This window comes from Carya illinoinensis, chromosome 15 (genome assembly GCF_018687715.1).
Source record: "Carya illinoinensis cultivar Pawnee chromosome 15, C.illinoinensisPawnee_v1, whole genome shotgun sequence".
In the NCBI taxonomy this organism is placed as follows: Eukaryota; Viridiplantae; Streptophyta; class Magnoliopsida; order Fagales; family Juglandaceae; genus Carya; species Carya illinoinensis.
Window position 1 is genome coordinate 18,615,134 of NC_056766.1, and position 24,648 is coordinate 18,639,781.

At 37.1% G+C, this 24,648-nt stretch overlaps 1 protein-coding gene across 2 annotated transcripts; it reads right to left on the reverse strand.

The window, feature by feature from the left end:
• Positions 1–1,169: 1,169 nt before the first annotated feature.
• LOC122296008 (embryogenesis-associated protein EMB8) lies at positions 1,170–24,648 on the reverse strand. Of its 2 annotated transcripts, XM_043105367.1 has the most exons (14): positions 24,157–24,648; positions 23,811–23,900; positions 14,761–14,822; positions 11,769–11,869; positions 9,384–9,473; positions 6,314–6,436; positions 5,034–5,111; positions 4,374–4,459; positions 4,140–4,188; positions 3,061–3,117; positions 2,850–2,980; positions 2,685–2,768; positions 1,990–2,059; positions 1,170–1,864 (listed from the first exon to the last, which is right to left on the reverse strand). In XM_043105367.1, exons 1-14 carry the CDS (start codon positions 24,642–24,644, stop codon positions 1,391–1,393), a joined length of 1,983 nt encoding a protein of 660 aa, XP_042961301.1. In that variant the 5' UTR covers positions 24,645–24,648; the 3' UTR covers positions 1,170–1,390. The 2 variants fall into 2 exon arrangements, with proteins under 2 accessions (XP_042961301.1, XP_042961302.1); XM_043105368.1 differs by lacking the exons at positions 1,170–1,864; positions 1,990–2,059 and adding an exon at positions 2,066–2,280.

Consider the following 24,648-nt stretch of genomic DNA (forward strand, 5'->3'; position numbering starts at 1 on the left):
ATAAAAATATCTTTAAAGATTAATTATATCCTCACAATATATTTCACAATATATGCTTTAAAATAAAGAAATAATTTGTACAAATTATAAATAGACGAGCTCCGTACAAGTTTTTTATTAATGAGACTTACTTTTTTATGAAATACTTGCATATAGTAACTTATCTATTTGAGACTTATACCTAACATTATTTTATAAAATAAGAATATTTTTATAAAATGATGTTATTTTTATAAGATATATTACGAAAATATCCCTAAAATGATACACATCATAAGTGTCGTAAACAATTCCGTGTGTTTATCATTTTGCATCTCCTTTCCGTTTTCCTCTCTTAGAGGCAAAAGAAAGAAGCCTTTTAAATGATGTCTATGAACTGAACGAGATTTTATGTATTTTACATGATATGTTGAAATTTATTTGCAAATAGATCTTATTGGCACACTAAACACAATTGATGTAGTACTATGTTATATCAACTATAATAAAATTAAAAAAATAATAATAATAAAAAAATCTAAAAAATAAATAAATAAATACCATAAAAAAGTATTTGACTTCTGACATTTTTTTTTTTTTTTACTTATAACTGTTCTGATACCACAATAAGTAGTGCATTTACACGAATGATAGAACTCAAAGGTAAAAACCCTCTTCCATTGTGGTCTTTCACAGTCAATTATTGAGGGAGGCTTACCTTTCTGAGCCACTTTCAAGTTACCAATATGAAAAGAGTTAATAATTTCATATTTAATTTATATTTCTGGCCTTTTTTGTCTAGAGAACATAGAGTGCAAAATACTGGACACTCATTTTTTTTTAAATAATAATAATAATAATAAATATGATATTCACATAAAAAATTAATTTTTTAATAATACACTCCACTCTTTTTTAAGTGTACAGTACTTGCCCCACTCATTACTGTATCTAGCATTATTTTTTTAATCTCATTAAGAGATTTAGAAAGTTAAAACAAGAAACAAACTTGAAATAGTAAAAGACCACAAAATATTGAAAAATATATTTGCAATTCTAAAATATACAGTTTCAACGTACTTTTTTTGAAAAAAGTAAGTAAATCTAGAACCCATATAAAAAAATTATTTTTTTAATGATAGTCCATTTTTTTTTTCAAATAGAGGGCCTGCACACTCCAAGACTGTATATAGCACACTTTAGGACTGTATTATATTGTCTAAAGTAAAAGAAGAAACTTTTACAAGTTACATTTTTCTGTTCATTATCTATTATTCTTGCAAACTCACGGAGATTGGTTTGCTAAATTATTGAGAACTGATAGACAATTTGTAAAGAAATATATAGATCATAGAGGCCAACTCCAAATTCAGAATTACAAATGATAGAACTATGTATGGAATACCAACAATCATTTAAGAGCATAGGTTCTGAACAAAGCAGCAGGTGAGAATTTTCTGAGCTTCTTTCTGAAGACGGTTTGCAGAGCTGAGCCTACCAATGGCCAACTTGTTATAATAGCAATGTAAGCAAGCAACCATATGGAACACCTATTCTGCCGAGACAGCAGATCTAAGCATCTTCGAACTGGAGAAATTGAATCAAAGTGCTTGACGTCCTGAACAAAGGTAGTTTGGTTGTTGGTTTCTGCAATATCCGGGGAAACATCATCTTTTGCTTCTGTCTGGTGCTCATCTTGTTTTGCTTCAAAAGCCATTTTATTATCTTCTTCATCAGAATTCTTCGGCGGTTCAGGTAATTCCTCTACCATGTCATCTTTATTTTGCTCATTGCACATTGCAGCCACCATTCCATCTGCGATATTTACGTATGGACCCTGATCGATTGTGGAATCCAGTGATGAATGAGGGCTAGAGCTCCACATCTGCAAGCACGTAAAAATAAAGAGTACTAAGAGAAATGAGCAGTAAATTGTACCAAGAAAAAGAACTTATATTGCTCAATTATCATGTGCATTGGGTTAAGAAGAAAATTAAGGATAAATAATACCTTCTGTTGCACATGCATATATGGGCTGGAGCGTAGGACATTGAGAAATTCCTCAACTGCCCTTACCCACCTGCAAGAGAAAATGAACAATCCAATTTCTAATGAATAGTGGAGAGATCTACCCATTTCTGACTGCCTAGAGAATGAAATATTAGTAAAATCCAATGAAATTTTGATGCGACAATAATCGCATAAAAGTTCCTTATCTAGGCATTCGGTTGCAGTAACATTAAAAAGGGCCACCTAGATTCTGCCCAATATCCAAATAAAACCTATCACAACCATGCATACCTGACAAAACATGGCAAAAAGAAGGTCAGCCTACAAGCGAAAAGAAATGAAAATTTGAAAACACCTATACCAAACACAGTTGAAGACTAGAAGAGTGGTTTGTGCTGGCAATCTACATAAGCATCTAAGCTGGTGCAGGATGATATTGATCATATTCTATGGCGCCCGAAGGAAGTATTCTGAATCAAGAGAAATCATTACAAGATGCTATGTACCCATAAAACTGTCATGCACCTAGTGAGGCAACTTGTTTCACATCAGGATTGATCTCTCAATTTTGATAGAAATCTGCGATTATGAGGCTTGAGAAAAATTGGATACTGCTAAGCTAATTAGAAAAATACATTAAAATTTCTACAGGAAACACTAGTGTAATATCCTCATCACTCTGAAGAATGAATTACCATAGGCCAGATGCAGTTATTCCTTCAAAGAATGCCAAATGTCCTCCATGCTTTATTGTAGCCAGCACAATATTTTTGTTTGCCCTATTAAAGACAAAAGTGTTAGAACAGATCCATAAAATGCAATAGAAGAAATCATGATAGATACCATACAAGCAGCTTCACCTGCATTCATCCCAAGGAATGGCTTCCCTTGTACAGACTGGATCATCCAAAGCATTGATACAGAGTAGCGGTATTGACACATTTCTTACGTAACTAGTGCTGCTACAGCGCCTGTAGTATGTGTCCACAGTCTGAGGAAGCAAGATAATTCTATTGGTCAATAAAGGAAAGCAAGGCGAGAAAAACATAGCATGAATGTCAGGCCATATACCTCAAATTTTCCAACAAGGCAGGTGGCATGGTTGTCAAAATCTCGAATAGAGCGCGACTTTGATGCATAACAGGATAACCAAACAAATTGTATTAGTTAAATCAGGATGGATGAGAAGAGCATGCCACAAAACATTACCACCTAACAATAGTAGGCACCACATAACTACTTTATCTTCATTGAAAGTTTCGTAGTTAAATCTTAAAGGGAGATATAAACGTTGGATATAAATTGTGTGCTTACAACATGGAAAATGCAGCAGCAGAGTGTTAAAAGAAATATTTGAATTTAAATATTATAAGCTGAAATTTTCAAATTATGAGGGATTTTAAAACACTTTTGAAAGATAAAGTTTTAAGATATGAACTCAAATTGTTTTCCATATTGTAGATTGCAAAATACTTTGGTGACTTTCTTCCGGCGAATATTTGATGCACGATTAAAGTATCATGACAGATGCCAAGAACTTCAACCTGACAAGTTGCAAAATATCTCTTATTATGAGCAATGATTATTGTCTAATGTTAGAGTAACTTAAAGCAACATCAATGCACTCAGGAAAGTATCCAAGTTTATTGGTCTTACAAGTCTCCCATGAGAATTAACATGAGGTTGAAACAGATGAATTTACCTATATTTTCTTATATGTAATTTCATTTCATTAGAAAACGCAACAGGGCATAACCCTAGTACACAAGATTTGCACAAGAAATAGACCCTTTAATGGATAAATGAAAAACATACCTATATTAAAAAAAAGAAAATGAGGGACAGCCTGCATTTACTAGGTCTAATTCTTCTTTTTTCCGGCATCATAAGCATCTCTAGTTTTGCCAAGGAATTAAATCTTGAATATTTATGGGACTTCAGTGATAAAAATTTTGACTGTTCGTATGTTCATGAGAGCTCAATTGAAGAAAATACTTTAAATTCTCATGGAGAGGAACTGAAACAGGAACACTCATCAGCAACAGTGTCAAAAACCACTCAGATTTGTTAGTTGATATATCTGTTTACGACAGTTCTGTTGCAAGTCTGATGCATAACAATTAATCTTTGCCAGAAGAAATTATGTCTACCTTTTTTATGCCTTCCCAGTTAGCAAGGCGAGAATAGCGAGGCTGGTGTCTGCAGAAATTTGAAAATTATCATATAATATCTAGCGGCCAAAAATAGTCACCATTTTTAGTGATATCATAATTTTTTCTTCGAGATATTCCCAGAAACACACACCCAGACATATAAGCCTATATATAATGGAAAACTCTGGAGTTACATCCTACCCACAATTAAATAGTTAAGCGCAGACATACAGTTGTGCATAACCTTGAAGGCCAATAGTGAGTGCTCTGTCATAAAACTTCTGCACCAGCCTGCGGGATATAAATCTGTCACCAATCTATATAGGAGGGAAAAAGGATGACATAGCATCTAGTTAGTAAATAGTTCAGAATAACTGCCAAAAATAATAAATGTCCAAATCAAATGACACAAATTCAAGTTCTTAGTCAAAGTCAAATGAGCTGCAATTCACTATAGCTAATGAATATATAGTGTGTGGTTGGTACCTCTCAGTATTTTTTTTTTTTTTCTTTCGGAAAATAAAATTTTATTGATCATGAGAATAGGCAAGAGCCCCAAGTATGCAGGATATATACAGAAGCATTGCCTACGCATGCTAGTTTAGTACATCTCAATATTTCTTTTTCTCCAACGAGATAAAGATTCATGCCACCATTTATGAACCTACAAGACACATGAAAGAAGCAAAAAATAATAGCACCCTTTGTCCTATAGTAGCACAAAAACAGAAAGAGCAAGAAATATTTCAATAATGGCAAAGGGGAGAGGGTTTAATTCATGATAACCATAAGGTACATAGTGGGGACATGAAAAATCTCAACTCTTAAAGCATGGGTGACACTAGAAATGTAAAACGAACATCAGTGACATTTCTCAATTAATATACTAACCAAAAGGTCCCATGGAGAGCAGAGAGCTACAGCACCAGCCAAAGGGGTGTTCTCTCCATCCTCCCCAAGATATTTTACCTGCACGAGTATAAATTCTTAACCTTTATATAATGTCAAAATTATGATAAATATCTACTCACAAGATAAATAAATGAAAGACAGAACAAGCCTTAGGGCTTGTTTGGGAAGTGAGATGATCTCATCTCATCTCAAAACTTCTCATAATTGCCTTACCAAACATCACTCAAACACAAACACTTTTCAATTTTAAATCTTCAACTTTTTCATCTAATCATTACCTAATCATTACAACTTTTCCAAACTTCCAAACAAAACACAAAAAACAATACAACTTTTTGAAATTTCAAAACAAGAATTATATTAAAAAATTATATTCTAACAATATTTTAACTTTATAATATTTGTATTCAACTTTTTCTCTCTCCTTTCCCAAAGCCCAATAAAACATCTTAACTCAATCCATTTCGTTACTATTCACAGAATTCTCATCTCATCCCATTACCCAAACATGCCTAATAATGAATCATGTTGTTTGTTCCAAACAATATAAGCAAGTTTTATGCTTGCAACCCTGGATAAAGAAATAACGAAGTCAGAGTCAATTTAAGTTACTTCCAACATAGAGTGAGCAGTTCAGTTAGCAATAAGTCTAAACAACCAATTAATAATGCAATACATATTTATCTCTATGATAAAGTAAGAATGAAGAAAATGACTATCAATATACAAGTGCTAAGTGCGTGGGAAGGTCATAAGCACTTAACGCCCAAATTGATCAACCTAAAACGTCAGAAAATACAAAATAGAGAGCCGGAGCAGTGAACAAAGGGTGTACAACTTGGTAGAAGAGTGAGGTAGGGCATCCCTTTCATAGGAGATATAGCACTATCCTTGAACTAAGAGTAGACTAGAAATGAGAACAAAGCAAGAGCAATTGTGATGCCAACTTCTGAGGAATACTTTCTAAAATCATTAGCTATCAATTATTTCTGTAATAACAAAGCTTGTGGCAACCACACTAATCAAACTGCCCCAGCTTAAAGGGAAAGCAAGTCCAATTTAAAGGGAGAGATAGATACTATATAATAGAATAAGAGAAGGCTATTAATTTGAAAGCATCAGCTTTCCTCAACCCTAATCGAACTGTTTAATAAGATGTTAAGAGTTAATAATATCTAAAGAAACCTGCAAGTTTTATACAGAAAGCATAGAGAGAGGGTGCTGAATTGAACAGTTAACAGCACATAAAAGTAGCATACCAGAACATTGGCACCTATGCTAGTTCCAACAGCAAATAAAGGAGCCTCAGGATATTCTTTATGGAGATAATTGATGACTAAACGTATATCCTCTGTCCATCCAGCATTATAAAAGCAATCAGACTGTAACAGTGTGAAACAAAAAGCAAAGGAGGTTAAAATCCACGAACATTACGGAAGGCTGTCAAAAGTACACTAATTAGATAATCAGCTTCTCAAAGGAAGGAAGGCACTATTTCACAACCAAAGTGCAGTTAACTTTCAGTTGAATCAAATCAAGGATAAAGCAGTGTTTGCATAAACAGAATCTTTCAAATTATCAACAAGATTAAATTTCTAGATTTATTTGATACACTTTCATCACAAGAGAGCAACTCCTTGAGAATATTTCACTGATTTTAGAAGCTAAATGTTAATATGAAAAGGAAACACTGGTCCTGATAGAAAATGGAGTATTTTAACTAGTGTGTCTCTCTCTTCTTCTTTCTTTTTTTTTTTCTTTTTTTTTTTTTTTTGTTTTTTTCGAATTGCATATGATACTGCAGCATTGATAATAGCTGCCATACTAAGAGTTCAACAAAAGGGTCTACATAAGAGTTTTAGTGCACTTCCTTTTGGCATGCCTATTGCCAACCACTTGAAAACATGAAACGCATGTCCACTGATGCCCAACTCTTATTTCAACACTCATAAAAGAATTCACCTTGACCCATACAAAGAATACACACAGAATTACTAGCACATATGCATTTATGTCAATAAAATTGTGCATAGTTACCAGGTTCATATCAGAAAATAACACACTTCCAATGCTTTGAGCCATCTGGCTTTTAAAAACTGACTTTCTAATTTCAGGCTAATAAGACCTAAACAGTGGTGGGCGAGCAACCCCTTCTGACAGATGCTTTGAGGTAGTAAGTGGACAAAGGTCATTGATTTCAAAATGACCAAAGCTTTGGTCTTAAAATCAGAAATTAAAAAACTTAGGTCTTAAAATCCAAAAAGCCCAAAGGACAAAGAGGCATAAATGTTATTTTTCCTTAGGTTAACTATAAAGTAGTCCTTGCAGTTTCCCTTAGAAGTATTGGAGACCTAAAATTGCAGTTTTCCTTGGAGTATTGGAAATTTTTTGTGTTCCTTGCTTAGTTGGTTTCAGCTATTGTTCTTAAGGGAGGGGTTATTTATGAGTTTTTGTTCTCGTTTTTCTAGTATTAGAATGTATTTAGGTATTTCTTTTGTATACATCCTATGTACATGGGCTTAGCCTATTGCATTTGATGAATAAAATTTTTACTTATCACAAAAAAAATTACTCTCTGTACTTTTAATTGAACTTTTTACTCTAGGGTTTTAAGAAAAATTAAATAAGTCCCTCTGTCAAAATTTATTAAGTATTTTTTATAAGTAAAATTCATTAAGTAAACTGCTAGAAATGTCATATCAACTGCAATGACAATACGACATGTCATTTCAGACGTCACATTGGCCACATGTATAAACATCATGAAAATTTTAAAATATTATTTAAAATTTATTTAAAAAGTAAACAAATAAAAGGAAACAATAAATATGAAAAAAAGAAAAAAAGAAAAGACAATTATAAAAATTATAATTAAAAATTTATAAAAAATTAAAAATTAAAAAAAATTAATAAAATTAAATTAAAAAGCCTACTATTTAACAAAAGAAACAAAACCCATATTTTCTTCAAACAAGAAAATAACAACAAATTGTTCACATTCGATGAATAATTTACGTTTAAATTATTTTTTTTTATAGGTAAATTATTTACATTTAAATTATTAAAAATAGAAAACAAAAAATTTAAAACAAATTAACAAATTAAAAAATAAAAAACAAAAAGCCCATGAGGGTGACACTAGAAGCAAGTGGGGAGGGGAGTCGTCTCCCGCAAGGGCCACCAATAGGAGGCCTTATCAATGGTGGCCGGCTAATTTGGTTTATATAAATAATTTTTTTTTTATTTTTAAATTTCACGAAATTCAGTTTTTTGTTCTTAATAGATTTTCTTATTTTTTTAATATTTCAAATTTTTAATTTTTAATTTGTCACAAAAATTGCCACATGTCATGCTAGTTGTAATGCCACATCAATATGTTTCACAATTTAGTAACAGAATTTTAACAGAGATTAATTTAATCAATCTTAAAAGCAGACGGAGGGAGGAAAAAGCTCAATTTAAAAGCGTAGGGAATATTTTGATTTTAAGGGAAAGCACTGGGAGTAATTTGATTAAGGAAAATCACAGGAATCGAGTTATTATTTAAACCTTTTTTCTTTGCGCAGTAGTATTACAAACTTCTAATTTTTTATTTTAAAGAGCTGCTCCTGCATAAATATACAAATGAAAATGAGTTATAAATTCTCAGTTTTTGTAATATGAGGACTTGGAAAGGTCAAATGGAACCAATTTTGATAAATATGTATAACAAAAGGCTACCAAAACATAGCCATACTGATGAGGCTAGATTTTGGGGACTTCCCACATGCATTTGAGTCAAAACACAACTCTATGTCGGTGACTTTTTTCTTCTTATCTGAAGCAAGCCTTTTCCCACCAAAATATCGCCTAAATCACAAAGAGTTTTGCTACGTACAAGCAAAGTCGCGTACTAATCTGTGTACCAATACTAATTCTTTCATATTCAAAATTTAAATTAACAATATTTTCAATAAAATCTACTTTTTAACCAATCACATTAGATTGATGCACATATTATTGCGCAATTGTACTTGTAACTAGATTTTTCCAATCACAAACTATCACTGAGAGGTTTGGTAAGATCAAATGAGACAGTTCGGTACTTCTCACAAACCATATCATACTGCTTCATGTTACCTAATTAGTGCACCCAATGCTATGTTTTACTGGAACTGTTTACAGATATTGTGATATATGAGTTATAAAATTATGTGGCCAATTGACCATAATCGATGGCATAAGATCATTTAAAATGAAAGTACATAACAAAGTAACCACCACGACCCCCACACCCAAGAAATCCATTTTATAAATCGCTTAGCTAAGAAGAGAGCAGAAAGAACTCACAGTAATAGATACACCACCCAATCCTCGGTGGTTGCTAACCACTACATTCCAGCCGTGTTTCGCCATATTGAAAGCAAGATGCTTTATGTACTGCAATAGGTATTGCAAGACGAAGTCATACAATATTACTCAAATCATTTTTCTTTTACCCTTATTAAAAGAACAACCCAATTCTCACATATAAAAACCGTTTAACATTATGAAAGACCGTTATAATAAGAATATACCTATAATATGAACATAATTACACACACAATATATACAAGCTGAAAAGAGTTCATGTCCTTTCTCCATTTTTATTTCCCTTTTTGGTTCCTAAACTTGATTGGATGTATCTAATGCTAGATGAGCTTAGAATTTGAGACTGAAAGACTATTACATTTAGCTGCATGGTCCAAGTCTGAATCTATTCTTTTCATCCATTTTTCTTTAATTAGTCTCCAATGACTAGCAGTTTCCCTCATTACATAAATGCTGCTGGGACAGATTTGGTACGAGAACTCAAAAATGATTTTGGCTTTAGAAAATATATTATGTAACAGTCGATGGTGAGGACCTATTGCAGTGTCATTAAACTTCAGCAACCCAATTACTCCAGGTACACATCTTCGCCAAAGATTGGGGATTCATACGTTATCTCTAATTATGTCAACAAACAGGAGTATTTTTTTTCCTTTTCTTACATATTCAGCAAACTGTAATCTATCCATTCAGCATTGCCCACATTCCGCCCAGCATAGAATTTTTCTTTTGTCTAGAAGTATGCAAGAAATACTCCTATAGATTATGTTATAAATGGTAAATGATCAAGGAATTCTTAGAAGGAAGTGGAATGTATATTGCATGGTGCCCTCATCCAATCATACAAATGTTCTAAAAAAAAAATTAATAGAAAATTAAATCAGTCCACCCCTTTAAATTCTGCCTATTCTTTTTGGACCAGATTCTCACATTAAACACAAAAATCAAGTTCCAACTACGGCAGCCATTCTGTCATTGTCAGCATAAACAACTCATTTACGTCCTTGGAATCACTGATTATAATCCAACAAAAAATCAAAGAAACGACAAAATCTCTCTCATCACCAAACAGTGAAGTAGAGGATGATCATTTGACTCACCACGAAGCTCACATAAAACCCGTCTACAATGAAAATTCATTCCTTATGAAAATTCTCAATGTTGAAGATCTTTCCCATTGCAGTGCCACAATAAAACTAGGGGAAAAAAAAGGCCAGAGACCTTAGCACCCCATGTATTCTTTGAAGGGAAGACAAGCATACCACACACTGTTAATCTCATAAAAACTCTTACCTCCAGTAGAGGGCAACTTGAACTCAACACTCAGAAAATGCGGCTATAGCCCCCAATTCACAGTCCTGAAATACCTGGAGAAACTAAGATTACAATAACCAACTCCCTCATCCTGATATCTCAAATATGAGGCAACAGAAACCTCCTTGTCAACAGCCAGAGAAGGTTTTTTTTAACTAACTCATGGGTCATCACTCTTGGCTCTTCAGGCTCAGTTTTAGGTTTTACTGATTTTTTGAACTGTAGGAGTTAATGTTTCAATTTTCTTTTCTTTTCCTTTTCCTTTCCCATTTCTTCTTCGAAGTGCTACTTTGTTGTTCTCCATGCACCTGGGGTGGTACAGCTTGATGTTTTATAATATATTTTATGACATAAAAAATAAATAAAACAAAAATCCCCACACCAGAAGCAACACTAGAATTGAACTGGCTTGGCATACCCAAGTCTAAAGTGGGTCCATATGGCATGAGGATAAAAGTTTCATAGACTTGTTTGCCAACTAACTAGGATCCCAAGTAGTTCTGTAGACATTGTGCTGTAGCAGGAAGTTTTGTATTTATTAGCGAATTCCATTTTTGAATGATATCATCCTTGCTTCTTTTAATCTCCTCTAATTTGAGCCCTGAAGCTTGTAAAATGAAGCCAACTTGCTGGAAATTTCAAAAGTTAGATCTGCTATTTTCCAGGTTACATAAACTGCATAACATTTCATTGACGTCCTATGCAAGCATTTTCACTTTCTTCACTACTGAAGCTACTGATTGACGTCCTATGCAAGCATTTTCACTTTCTTCACTAGTGGAGCTACTGAGCCCAGATTTACAGTGGGGTAATAGGATTCGTCAACAAAGGCCATCAAACTGCAACAGGAACATCAAGCTTCCATATTAATCACATCATTGGTTTCCAATGATATTTCCCATCTGTTGTAACTTGAAATTCAAGTTCATTCAGAAATTCCAAGCCAACAGGAAGTTAATGTGAAACATGTATTCCTAAGCTACAAAGAGTATCATTCGGAAACCCTTGGTGCATTATTACAAGCAAGTGAAAAAGAAGTAGAGAACTTACAGCTGATGCAGAATCACTTGTTAATCCAGGAACCACTACGATGAGAGGAGTTGTGTCATTTTTTGAAATGGAAGAATCCATTAGTAAAGCACCCCCTGAAACTGTAAAATAATACCATAATTGAACAAAAAAAAAAAAAGCTAAAAGGCTTACAATATCATGAACATAAGCACTCAAGATCACAAGACTGAAAGGAAAAAAAAAAAAAAACAAAAAATCTAGTTGCAAGCACAATTATGCACTAATATGTGCACCAATCTATTGTGATTGGACAAAAAGTAGATTTTATTGAAAACAATGCTAATTTAAAATTTAAGTATGAATGAATCAGTATTGGTACGCAGATTAGTACGCAACTTTACTTGTATGTAGCAAAACTCAAAAAAAAAAAAAACAGAAAAAGCATAATAAGTTAGTAAACATGTTCGTTGAATCTATCTAGGTCAACAAAATATACAGCGAGTTTTTTTTATATCTATTCTATTATAATAAGTGGCTATCTAACTGCTACAGTAACTTTTCTTGTTTTTCCGTTAACTTTTCTTGTTTTTCCATTAAGTTCGTTAAATCCGTTACTTTCTTATTTTAGGGATATAATTGTCTTTTTCTACCTCTCTCTCATTCCCGATTCCCTTTCTCCTCTCATCTTGAACCTCCCTCCCACTCTCCGATGTCTGCCTCTCTACCTACCCCCCTCAAACCTACCCTCTCACATGTTTCCCCAAAACACTCAGAGCTTAATCTGAGTATAAATGTTCAGATATGTAGGAAAGAAAAAATGGCAATAAAGAACAAGTACAAAACGAAAAAAAACCCCCCACAAAGAAAAACACTCAAATCTAAACAAGATCTGTTCAAATATGTCGAGATTAAAAAAAATTATATCAAAACACGTGATTTGGATTTATCATCCAACATCCCAAAAAAATCTCAAATCTTATGCGTTCTTTAAGTGTGGTGGTAGTATTTATTGTAGTGGCAATGATACTATTTTTATTTGTCTATGTTATTATAATGTATCTTGACTTTAATTTTGAACTAATTTTTTGTTTTCTAATATATCTAAATATGTAATTATTATGCTTACCAACCTATCATTATCCAAAAATATTTGCTAAAGTTTGCCTTTTTGTCTCTATGCATTAAATTATTCATTAATCAAGTTTTTTTTTAAAAAAAACCATATTATTTTTGTAAAAAACCTGTTAAACCCAATTAGATAAACGTGCTTTGCACGTGCTCCTAACCTAGTGTGTGTATATATATATATATATAAGTAAACAAGAGTGTGCAAACAGTTAGCATGGTTAATTATACTAATGACAGAGAAGTTAGAGATAATTTATTCATTATTCCCTGTTCCTACATGTGTAGCCAACCATATTGAAAAGTTATAAAGTGACTTTTTACTGGGTGGCAAGGGAGATGAATTGAAATTTAACAAGTGAATTGGCCCGAGGTTCTCCCCAATCTTAGAGGGAGGTTGGGTACCATTAAGTTGTTCAACCAAGCCCTTTTGGCGAAATGGTTATGGCAGTGCGCCAATGAATGGGATAGCTTTCAGACAGCAAGTGATCGACATGAAGCATGATAGTTCTTGGGGTGGTTGGAACTCTAATGAAGTGAGATAGGTGAGAGAGACTTGTGGGGTTGGATTATGGAAAAATATCTAAACCGGCTGGGGAGAGTTTCCAAGTCATACCAGATATGAAGTGGGCAACGGATCCAAAATAACGTTTTGGTATGATGTGTTTTGTGGAGATCAGCCTCTTAAGGGGTATTTCTGGATCTATTCTGCAGTGTTCGTACCTTGGACACATTTATGGCACAGCATTTACAACTTTCAAGTGACCATCCTCAAGTGGACGGTGAATTTTATCAAAGAGGCAGAGGATAGGTGGATGGATCTCTTTAGTTATTCTATGATCAACTGCGTTCTACTTGATTAAGATGGGATGGGGAAGACAAAATGTGATGGATCACGTCCAAGAAAGGGGTGTTTGAAGTTAAGTTGTTCTATAACGCATTGATCCCTCACGAATAGAAGTCTATCTAGAGGAGTAAGGCAACATTGAGAGCAGCATTCTTTCCTTGGATGGCTACACTAGGGAAGATCCTTAAGTTGGAAAACTTATGGAAGAGACGTGTCATGATAATTGAGTTGTGTTGCCTTAATAAGAGGGATCCTGAAATCGTGGATCACCTCAATATTTACAAGAGGCCAAGACGCTAAATACCGAAAGGTGGATTATTTACAAGGTATCATCTAGCAACCTTTCTGGAAGTTCTTCATTCTGAAGGTTTTATCAATTACTGAATCACAAGTTTTTATTATACTGGCAGCATATGATAACTATTTCATAGATGATACTATAAACCAGTTCATTCTGAAGGTTTTATCAATTACTGAATCACAAGTTTTTATTATATTGGTACCATATGATAATATTTTTTATTAATAAAAGGATTCAAAGCTCAGAAACAAATTATTCTCCATGGATAGTTTCTGTTTATATTAATAACAGAATCCTAGGGAGGGAGGGAGATGATACTATAAATGATTGCACCAGTTCAGATCAAATTGCTTTGCCACTATAAAGTTAGTACAAAATCACTACTCATGAATTACGAACATAAAAAGCAACATTTATTAAACAAAGGACTAGAAATACCTGGCCATTCCAGGTAATATTATAAACAAGCATGAAAATACATATTTGAACAAGAAACATAAGAAATGACCATAAACTGCAAAATCATCATACAATAAATCTCACTGTTCTGAAAATGAGCAAACGGAGTTATAAATAATTATATATATGCTTTCCAACCCAAGAATTTTTTTTTTTTTTTTTTTTTTTTGTTGAGTAAATAGTCCAACCCAAGATTTTTAGTGACATTATAACAAATACTGAAGTTTCATGCATACAAGTGTATGTATATGCATATATATTTATAGTGATCAACTTCAAGGTGAATGTTTCATATGTACCATCACGACTCATTAGCCAATCCAAAGCAATGGTTCCACCATCAGTAGCATGAAAGAGTTGTCTGTGAGAAAACACAGATGAATATTTTGTTAGATAGAACCGTGGATCAAAATTTAAGAAATAAATTCCGGCGTTTACATCATCTAACAAAAGGAGAAACCCTGAAGATATTTAACCAAAGGGAACCTTTCCACCTTTCCCCCAAAGCCAACCAAACAAACGAAAGAGAAGGTGAGTAGGAGGTTACCAAAAAAACTACAAATTGATGCATGAAACAAATATCATTGCATCTTTCTACTACAGACGCGATACAAAACCTGTATTTGGAATAATATAACTGCCTACACAAACAAATCTGCAAGAGTTCACTGCAGCAGTAGCCCAAGGAGGCAACAGTGTGGGATGTAGAAAATCAACATCATAGTTCAGCATGCAACATATTAGAGAACAACATAGGAGCTATAGCATGTGATTGATCTTCAATATCATCTAAAGCACCAATCCTTTCTCTCCGTACTACATGCACACACACATCCTTCCCTCCGGCGCCCCTCGCCGGAGTTGATCTCCTCCCTCCTCTTTGACTTCTCTTTCCTTTCCTCAAATTTCTCCCTTCTCTTCCTTTCTTTCTTTCCGTTTTTTTGCTTTCTTATTAATGATGGTTGAGGCTAGGCGTTTCACGATTGAATCAAAAACTTTCTTCTTCACTAAGGTGGGTGCCAACCTCTTTCGCATTACCGAAAGAAACAGACGTATGGCCTTATTTTTGCTCCTTAACGGTGCGACAGTTGCATGGGTGGTTAGAATGGTGGGTGAAGCCATGGATTCTCGTCGGCGTGAAGGCTTTTTCAGAAAGTTTAGGATAGGTAACGGGGTCTTCATTATACAACTTCTCAAAAACTCAAGGGGATGTTATTTATTGTTGGAGGAGTTTAACAACGAAAGAAGGAAGGGCTCGCTGATCATACCCGAGGGAGATAAGGGCAGTGGATGGGATGGTTTTGCTTACCACCTTAAGAAGGTGGCTGAGTCTGCAGTGGCCGAGCCTTTAAAACGCCAGAAGATGGTGGCGCAGATGGAGGGTGGGTTGCGCAAGGGAGGGAATGCTGGTGGCTCAAGTATGGAACCAAGCACTTCGGCAACCTATGCCTCGGTCTTGGCCGGCTCTTCGCCAGAACGGGAAATTTCATCATACCCAGCGGTCAATGGAGGGGCTACCCAGCGGTCAGTGGGGGACGTTGAAGGCATTCTATGGGGTGTCAGAGCTTCACTTTCAGGAGTTCTAGAAGATGTGTCCTTTTTGATGAAAAAGGTAGACCTGGGTTTGAGCATGGTGATGGGACACGGTAAGGAGGTTGAACTGGGCAGAAGGTATGGTGCTGAAAAAGACTTGCAAGAAACATCGGGAAGGCAAGTAATTATAAGAGAAGCCGTAGGACAGGGGGAACCTGGCTGCCCTCAATACCAGGCCTCAAGGCCACAATTGCAGGCCGAAAGCCCACGGGTCACAAGCATAGCCCACGAGGCAAGAGGCCTAGCACACGGGATCCTTCACGTGGGCGGGCTAGCTTCAGGTGAGGCAGGCCCTGCCTGTCCTCAGACCTGGGCCACCAGGCCTCTCCCACAGGCCGTAAGCTCACGGAGGCCAAGCAGGCCCACCAGCGGAATCCCTCACGTGGGCCAACTCGTTTCATCTGAGGCAGGCCCTGCCTGTCCTCAGACCCAGGCCTCAGGGCCTCTTTCTCGGGCCGTAAGCCCACGGGCATCGGGCAGGCCCTCCAAAGCCTTAGACCCGCTTCCCTCAGACGGGTCGGCTCTCCAGGGCTCGGTAAACGTTTCTCCACCGGCGGCACCTAAGACCGACAACCCACCGTCGCAGAATGTCCCGCTGGTCTCCGGCGAACCCTCCGACGGCGGTACGGAGAACACGGAAGCAGCCGAGCGTTTTTCCCCACAGTTTCCACCGGAGAATACACACGGGCTGCCTGGGAATGACGCCTCAGTGCCCACCTCCATCTCGCGGCAGCCACAGAACAGGCCGAGAGCCTACGATGGAGCTGAGTGTGGCACTCTGGACCAGTTTCAGATCGTGGAAAGCAGTTTCAACGGGGATGGGTTTTCGTCTGCACCTGGCCTAGACACGGGAGTGATTCCCGAAACCCTCTTTCTCTCTAAAGGTCTCTCTGAGACCTTGACCAAGGTATTATGCACAATGGATGATGAGGTAGACGCCTCTCTCTTGGGTGGGAGGTCTTCAGACGAAGGATCCCTCTGTGGGTCAGATTTACAGTTAGCTTGTAAAGAGTTAGGGGATGGCTCTTTGTCCGCTGTACCATATGAACCCGAGGAAGTACCTAGCCCTCTTTGCTCACTGCCACCAGAAGATTGTTCAACTGAGTCACTGCCATTGCCACCAGACTGGGTCATACAGAAGGTGAATGAGATGCGGCATTGCTTGGGTATATCTTGCGAAGGCTTTGAGGACCAGTTGCAAGCTTTACTCATCGCCATGAGAGAGGGTCAGCCTGCTTTGGCTAAATCTGTTGTGAAGAAAGATAGGGAACTTAAAAGGCTGACTTGTTCCATAAACTATGATGCAAGGGAGGGCAGCACGAGCAGGGGACGACTTAAAGATAGGGCGAATCTTGGTGATCCATGAAGCCAAAGATTCTAGCCTGGAATGTTCGGGGCTTGAATGACCCAAAAAAACGCCTCACTATCAAGAACTTATTACGGGAATGGAAGGCAGATGTTATTTGTTTTCAGGAAACGAAACTAAAATATGTCGATAGAAACATCGTTAGAAGCTTGTGGCATTGTCCGTATGCAGGATGGACCACTCTTGCCTCTAAGGGTGCTTCTGGGGGTATTCTGGTGTTATGGGACAAAAGAGCAATTAATCTTGTAGATGAATGTGTTGGGGAATTTTCTATAGCTTGCTCTTTCTCTAATGTGGATGATGGATTTTGTTGGGGCTTTGCAGGTGTCTATGGGCCTAACTATGATAGTAGCAGGAAATTTCTTTGGGATGAGATAGCTGGCCTTTGCAGTTGGTGGGATATACCGTGGTGTATAGGGGGCGATTTCAACATCACTCGGTTTCCTAGTGAGCGGTCCGGGGTTCCTAGCTCGGATTCAGCCATGGCAGATTTCTCCAAGCTTTTGTTTGATCTAGACTTGGTGGATCTCCCCTTGGCAGGGGGAGATTTTACCTAGTCCAATGGAAGGGCATGGTCGCGTTTGGACAGATTTGTCGTTTCTTCCTCTTGGGAAACCCACTTTCCCACTCTATGTCAAAAACGGCTTCCCCGACTTTGCTCAGATCATTTTCCCCTTCTACTAGACTGCGGGGGTATTCAAGAGGGACGCAGATACTTTAAGTTCGAGAACATGTGGTTAAAGACGGAAGGGTTCGTTGAGAAAGTCAGCGCATGGTGGGCATCTTACCAGCTCACAGGCACTCCTAGTTTCATACTAGCTGGGAAACTAAAAGCTTTGAAATATGATCTAAAAAAATGGAACCTGGAAGTCTTTGGGAACATCAACGACCAGCGGAACAAACTCTTCATGGAACTACAACATTTTGATGAAAAAGAAGTAGAAGGGACTTTATCAGAAGATGATAGGGCAAGAAAAGTGACGGTTGTTGCTGATTTGGAAAAAGTTACTGCTATGGAGGAGATTATGTGGAGACAAAAATCACGGGCCCTTTAGCTGAAGGAAGGGGATAGGAGCACAAAGTTCTTTCATAGAATTGCCAATTCCCATCGAAGAACTAATGCTATAGAGGTTCTTCATGCGGATGGAAGCGTTTTAATGGGTAGAGATGTCATCAAGGAGCATATTGTCCAGTTTTATGAGAAGCTTTTGACAGAGCAATACTCTTGGAGGCCCAAGGTTGACGAACTAGACTTTGATTCCATTGATCACTCAAGCGCGGCTTGGTTGGAGAGGCCTTTTGATGAAATCGAGGTTCTTGGAGTGTTGAAAGGTATGAATAAAGACAAAGCCCCGGGACCTGATGGTTTTCCAATGGCTTTCTTTTATGCTTGTTGGGACATTGTCAAGGAGGATATTATGAAGGTCTTTATCGAATTTCACGCCCTCACGAAATTCGAGAAGAGCCTCAATGCCTCTTTCATCGCCCTCATTCCCAAGAGGGCAAGGTCGGTGGAAGTGAATGATTTCCGTCCCATAAGTTTGATAAGTGGGGTCTATAAGATCATTTCCAAAGTTCTAGCGAAGAGGTTGAGCGAAGTACTGGGAAAGATCATCTTGAAGTCCCAAAACGCTTTTGTGAAAGGAAGACAAATTCTTGACTCAGCCCTTATCGCCAATGAGTGCCTAGAGAGTAGAATCCGATCCGGCATTCCAGGTATCTTATGTAAACTAGACATGGAAAAGGCTTTTGATCACGTGCATTGGGATTTTTTGTTGTATATTCTTGGTAGGTACGGTTTTGGGACACGTTGGTGCCAGTGGATTAAGCACTGTATTACAACAGCCAGATTCTCCGTTTTGGTCAATGGCACTCCTGAAGGATTTTTCAACAGTTCTCGGGGCTTGAGACAAGGGGACCCTCTCTCCCCACTTTTATTTATCCTTGTCATGGATGTGCTAAGTAGAATGCTGAGAAGGGCGGTGGAGGGGGGTTTTCTCTCAGGTTTCACGGTGGGCGGTTCCACACATGGCAGCTTAACCGTCTCCCACCTTCTCTTCGCTGACGATACTTTGATTTTTTGTGACCCAGACCAGGAACAGTTCCGCTCCTTACGGGCACTTCTTCTCTGCTTTGAAGCTGTATCAGGCCTTAAGGTGAATTTATCCAAGTCAGAAGTAGTCCCTGTGGGCACAGTCGACAACCTAGGTACGGTGGCAGCCATCCTGGGTTGCAAGGTCTCATCCTTGCCTATGAAGTATCTTGGACTCCCCTTGGGGGCCCCTCATAAAACTAAGTCTATGTGGGAAGGGATCATTGAGAAGTTTGAAGGAAAACTGGCAGGGTGGAAGAGAATCTACTTGTCTAAAGGGGGAAGAATCACTCTTATTAAAAGTACGTTTTCTAACCTTCCAACGTACTTTCTCTCTCTATTCCCAGTGCCAGCAGGAGTGGCGAATAGACTAGAGAAGATTTGCCGGGATTTCTTATGGGGAGGTTTAGAGGATACAAGGAAATTCCACTTGATCAAATGGAATACAGTATGCACCCCTCTGTCCTGTGGTGGCTTGGGCATAAGGAATTTGAGAACTTTTAACAAGGCTCTTCTTGGTAAATGGTTATGGCGGTATCATCTTGAGGGAGACGCTTTATGGAAAAATATCTTAGAATGCAAATATGGAAGTGAGTGGGGTGGCTGGTGCACAAAGGAAGTAAGAGGAGCCTATGGTGTGGGAGTTTGGAAATTTATCCGGAGTGGATGGGACGGTTTTCGGGGCCATTGTAGGTTTGTGGTGGGAAGGGGCACACAAATTAGATTTTGGCATGACATTTGGTGTGGTGATGTTGCCCTAAAAAATGCTTTCCCTTCCATTTATAGGATAGCTTCTGATCAGAATTCCTCAGTGGCTGAAAATATGTGTCTTACCGATGGTTCTGTACTTTGGTCTGTGAGATTCACTAGAGCAGCACAAGATTGGGAGGTGGGCGCTATCACTGACTTCTATAGTGCACTACATGATTTGAAGATCAGGGCTGGAGGGGAAGACAGATTATTATGGACATGCACAGGGAATAAGAAATTTTCAGTCCGTTCGTACTACAAGTCTTTGACGAATCACTCCCCCAACGCCTTCCCTTGGAAGAGCATTTGGAGAAGCAAGGTTCCCCTCAAGGTTGCTTTCTTTGGGTGGGTGGCGTCTCATGGTAAAATCCTAACCATAGACCAGCTAAGAAAGCGTGGACTCGTCATAATGGATTGGTGTTTCATGTGCAAACACAACGCTGAATCAGTGGACCACCTTCTCCTTCATTGTGACACAGTAAATGTTTTATGGTATGAGATTTTCTTGAGGCTTGGCATTGCTTGGGCCATGCCACAGAGGGTGATCGATTTACTGTCTTGCTGGCAAGGGCTAAGAGGGAATCGCCAGATTGCAGCGGTATGGAAGATGGTACCTTTGTGCTTAATGTGGTGCACATGGACCGAAAGAAATAGCCGCTGTTTTGAGAACAAGGAGCGCTCTCCTGATGCTTTTCGAGCTTTTTTCTTTCACACTCTACTCCTTTGGGCAACTACTATAGTTTTAAATGGAACGAGTCTTAGTGACTTTTCCGCCACTATCCGTAGCACTTAGTTTGTAACTAGGCTTTTTTCTTGTATACTCCCTGTGTACTCGGGCTTGGCCTATTTACGTGGATCAATAAAATTTATTTACCTATCAAAAAAAAAGAGAACAACATATTAGAGATATCTCATCTATCTGTGATGGTAAGTTTAATACCTGGTTGGCTGTTTATTTCTCTCTCCTAGTATGTACCATGTATACATGAGAGATAGGCAGGTTAATTTATGCATTAGCTTATCTTTGGGTCAATCAAAATGTAAAGGCACCAGACTTAGAAATAGCATAATATATGCTAGATGTTTTTCTTTTCTGCAAGGAACTTAATGAGGAAATTTCATTGCGCTCATTGGAACTTGGGATATGCTATTTCTGGTCACACTACAATGATCCAAGGAGGAATTTAAAACCAGAGGTCAGTCCATGTTGCTTATATGTTGGAAACATGACGCCTATAAAGAACTTCCAGATGACCACACGATCACTTAAGTGTAAATCAATACAATCTAAAAAAAACTAATATTGGATTGAGCGTTAGTATTCCAACTGTTACAATCAGATTCCACACAGAAAACTAACCCAACAATTGCAGAAAAAATGACCAACCAAAATTGTCCTCAAAATTTATCAAAAGAATACGACTAAAAATGCACATGGTGGACATTTTTCATTACATTAGGGGCTACTAGAAAACGCCATCTCTATCTATCTAAAGTTCAGATTGAAACCATATAGAGAATTATCTTTGTTTTTTTTTTTTTTTTTTTGATAAGTATATAGAGAATTATCTTTGTTGCTGAACAAAGAACAGCAAAACTGGGATATATAGGTTGTTTCGAAGACAAGGTTATATTTACATCAACCTAGTAGATCCCTTTATGAAAAGAAATAAGAATTGTGTTAATACTCAAAGAAATCTCAATCTCAAGTTGACCATATTTATTTAAGATGTTCTCCAAAAGATTACAACCAAAAAATCAAGAGACAAATGAAGTCTAAGAAATTAAACAACAACTGAAACCCTCTCTGCCTCTTGAGGGCCATGGCTGGGCTGTTTCTAGCATATTATCTAATACATTTTTTCCCACATATATTTTACAAATTATAGCATGTCTGAAATGATATTCAACACTTGAGCATTCTCAACGAGTTAGCCATTCTGCATATAAATGCAAAATGGCTAACCAACTTGTCATAAATTCATCTCCATTGGATTTTGTAAAATATATTCATTTTACATTTTGCTACAGTACATTCTCTACATTTAACCTTTTTTTTTTTTTTTGATAGGTAAACAAATTTTATTGATCAAAGAATAGGCATATGCAGGTACAATACAAAGAATGCCCTAGCTACGTAGGTGCAATAGAGATAAGAAAATCATGTAGATCTAGGCCATTAAAATCAACTTCTCTACATTTAACTTTTACTATTCGCTAATCTAAAAATATTTTAGTATTTGTTTCTCTTTCCACCCTTCATCCTCCATCCATGTAGGTTCACTTTCTATTATATTTTTTTCTATTGTTGCATGTTTAGTTGGTCAGAAGATTCTTGATTATTTTTTAAGATGGACATTGTGCTGTGTGTGGGTGTGGTGTTTAGATGTGTCAGAGGACATGACCATTTGTTGAATAATTTCAAATCAAAACCCAGAATTGTGGCTTTCTTTGTTGCTGGAAAATTGCATTTGTCTAATGTTCGTGTAACACCCTTCTATAATTCAAAAGCTCTAGATCTACTCTATGCCCAGATGTACGAAAGCAATTTTGGTTAGTTTTTAATTAGTAAAAGAATTGAAGATATTGAAAATTCATTGGTAGTTAGAAGATATATTTAATGAATAAAAAAGAATATTTAAATGATATAGACAAAAAATAGATAAGCTGATGTGAGGTGCATTGTAAAAGTCATTAGCTAAACTAGATAAAATGTGTTTTGGTTAGCAATTTTAGATATAAACTTAGAGAAGCTATTGGGAATGCAAGGAGTATCAATTGTGTACGTATCAGAGAGAAGGTGCAAAGTTTACTATTTGGTCCTTCATAGCATAATCTACCCTTTCGTAAATTCGTATAATGGACATCCTATTCTGAAACACATCTTGCACTTTCCATGATAGGTTTGGATAAGTTTACTATTTGGTCCTTCATAGCATAATCTACCCTTTCGTAAATTCGTATAATGGACATCCTATTCTGAAACACATCTTGCACTTTCCATGATAGGATTGATCCAAAAAGGCTGATGCACAGAGAGAGAGAGAGAGAGAGAGAGAGAGAGAAGTTTGGTGTTTGGTCCTTTATATCATACTACCCTTTGGTAAATTCATGCAAAGGAGTTGCTATTTTGAAATACATCCTCTACTTTCCATGATAGGATTGATCCAAAGAGACTGGTGCACACTTTCATCCTAAAATTGAATAGGACTTAGCTTTTCGCTATTGTTTCTGCTACTCGCCTAATTGTATTCTTATCAAAATAATGTTTTAACTCCATGCTCTCAGCTTTTCGCCACTGTTTCTGCTACTCGCCTAATTGAATTCTTATCAAAATAATGTTTAACTCCATGCTCTCAATATCCTATTTCCACAGTCATCCCCTTTTAATTCTAGACTATCTCACCGACTTGATTGCCCACTTTTCACCATTAAAAGCATACACTCAAAGAGCGCACAATATCTAAATAGACTAATACTAACAACAAAAAAGCTTTATACATCCAATAATAATAATAATAATAATAATAATAATAAACAAACACTACCTTCTGTAGCTGAAGGCAGGAGGTCTCCCATGGAAATTCAGAAAAACAGTCTGTATATGAGGACTTGAGAGCCATGGCGTCGCCAAATACCTGCAGTAAGCATAAGTCATTTCCCACAAATAACTCGCATTGTTAAGTATCCACTTTCTATTAGTAACAATTGCAAATTCATTCGAGTTCGTTTGGTTCCCAGCAAACCGAGAAGAAAATATGTAACCAGGTAAAATTTGCACATTGTACTTTTCTATAGAACCAAAATCACAGATTTTCTTTTCAAATCCTTAAAGTTCTCGTCGATTTTCTTGGCAACCAAATGAGTTCCGCGAAGAAAAATTATAGTTTGTACCGGCCACGAAGAACGCGGCACTTGGAAACGACGCTGTCGTATATATGGGAGCAGGAGTTGTAAGTCAGGCTCACGGGACTCCCTCTGAACCCCGAGAAGACATCTTCCAGGAGATGGAATTCCAAGAAATTGTAGAGAAACAGAACGGAAACGATCAGAAAGCCCAACAAGTAGTGCCAAAACGGTATCAGAGCGAGCGCATTGAACAACAGGCCGTAGGGGTTGACCCAGGATCCCGCAGAGTCGCAGCAATCCAACGACGACATGAAAGAAGAAATGCTTACTAGAAATTCTATCCTCGAAGTGGGAATTGGGATTGATAATGGAGAATTGTGTGGTCGTTGATGGTTCGGTAATGGTGGGTTAGGAGGTGAACGGGATGCGAAAAGTGCATTTATGTCGTATTCTTGTGTCCGTCTATTGGAAAGTCCGCCTCCGTTCCACGAAAGTATCTGGAGTGAGTCCGACGCTTCATGAGAACGATTCATAAGG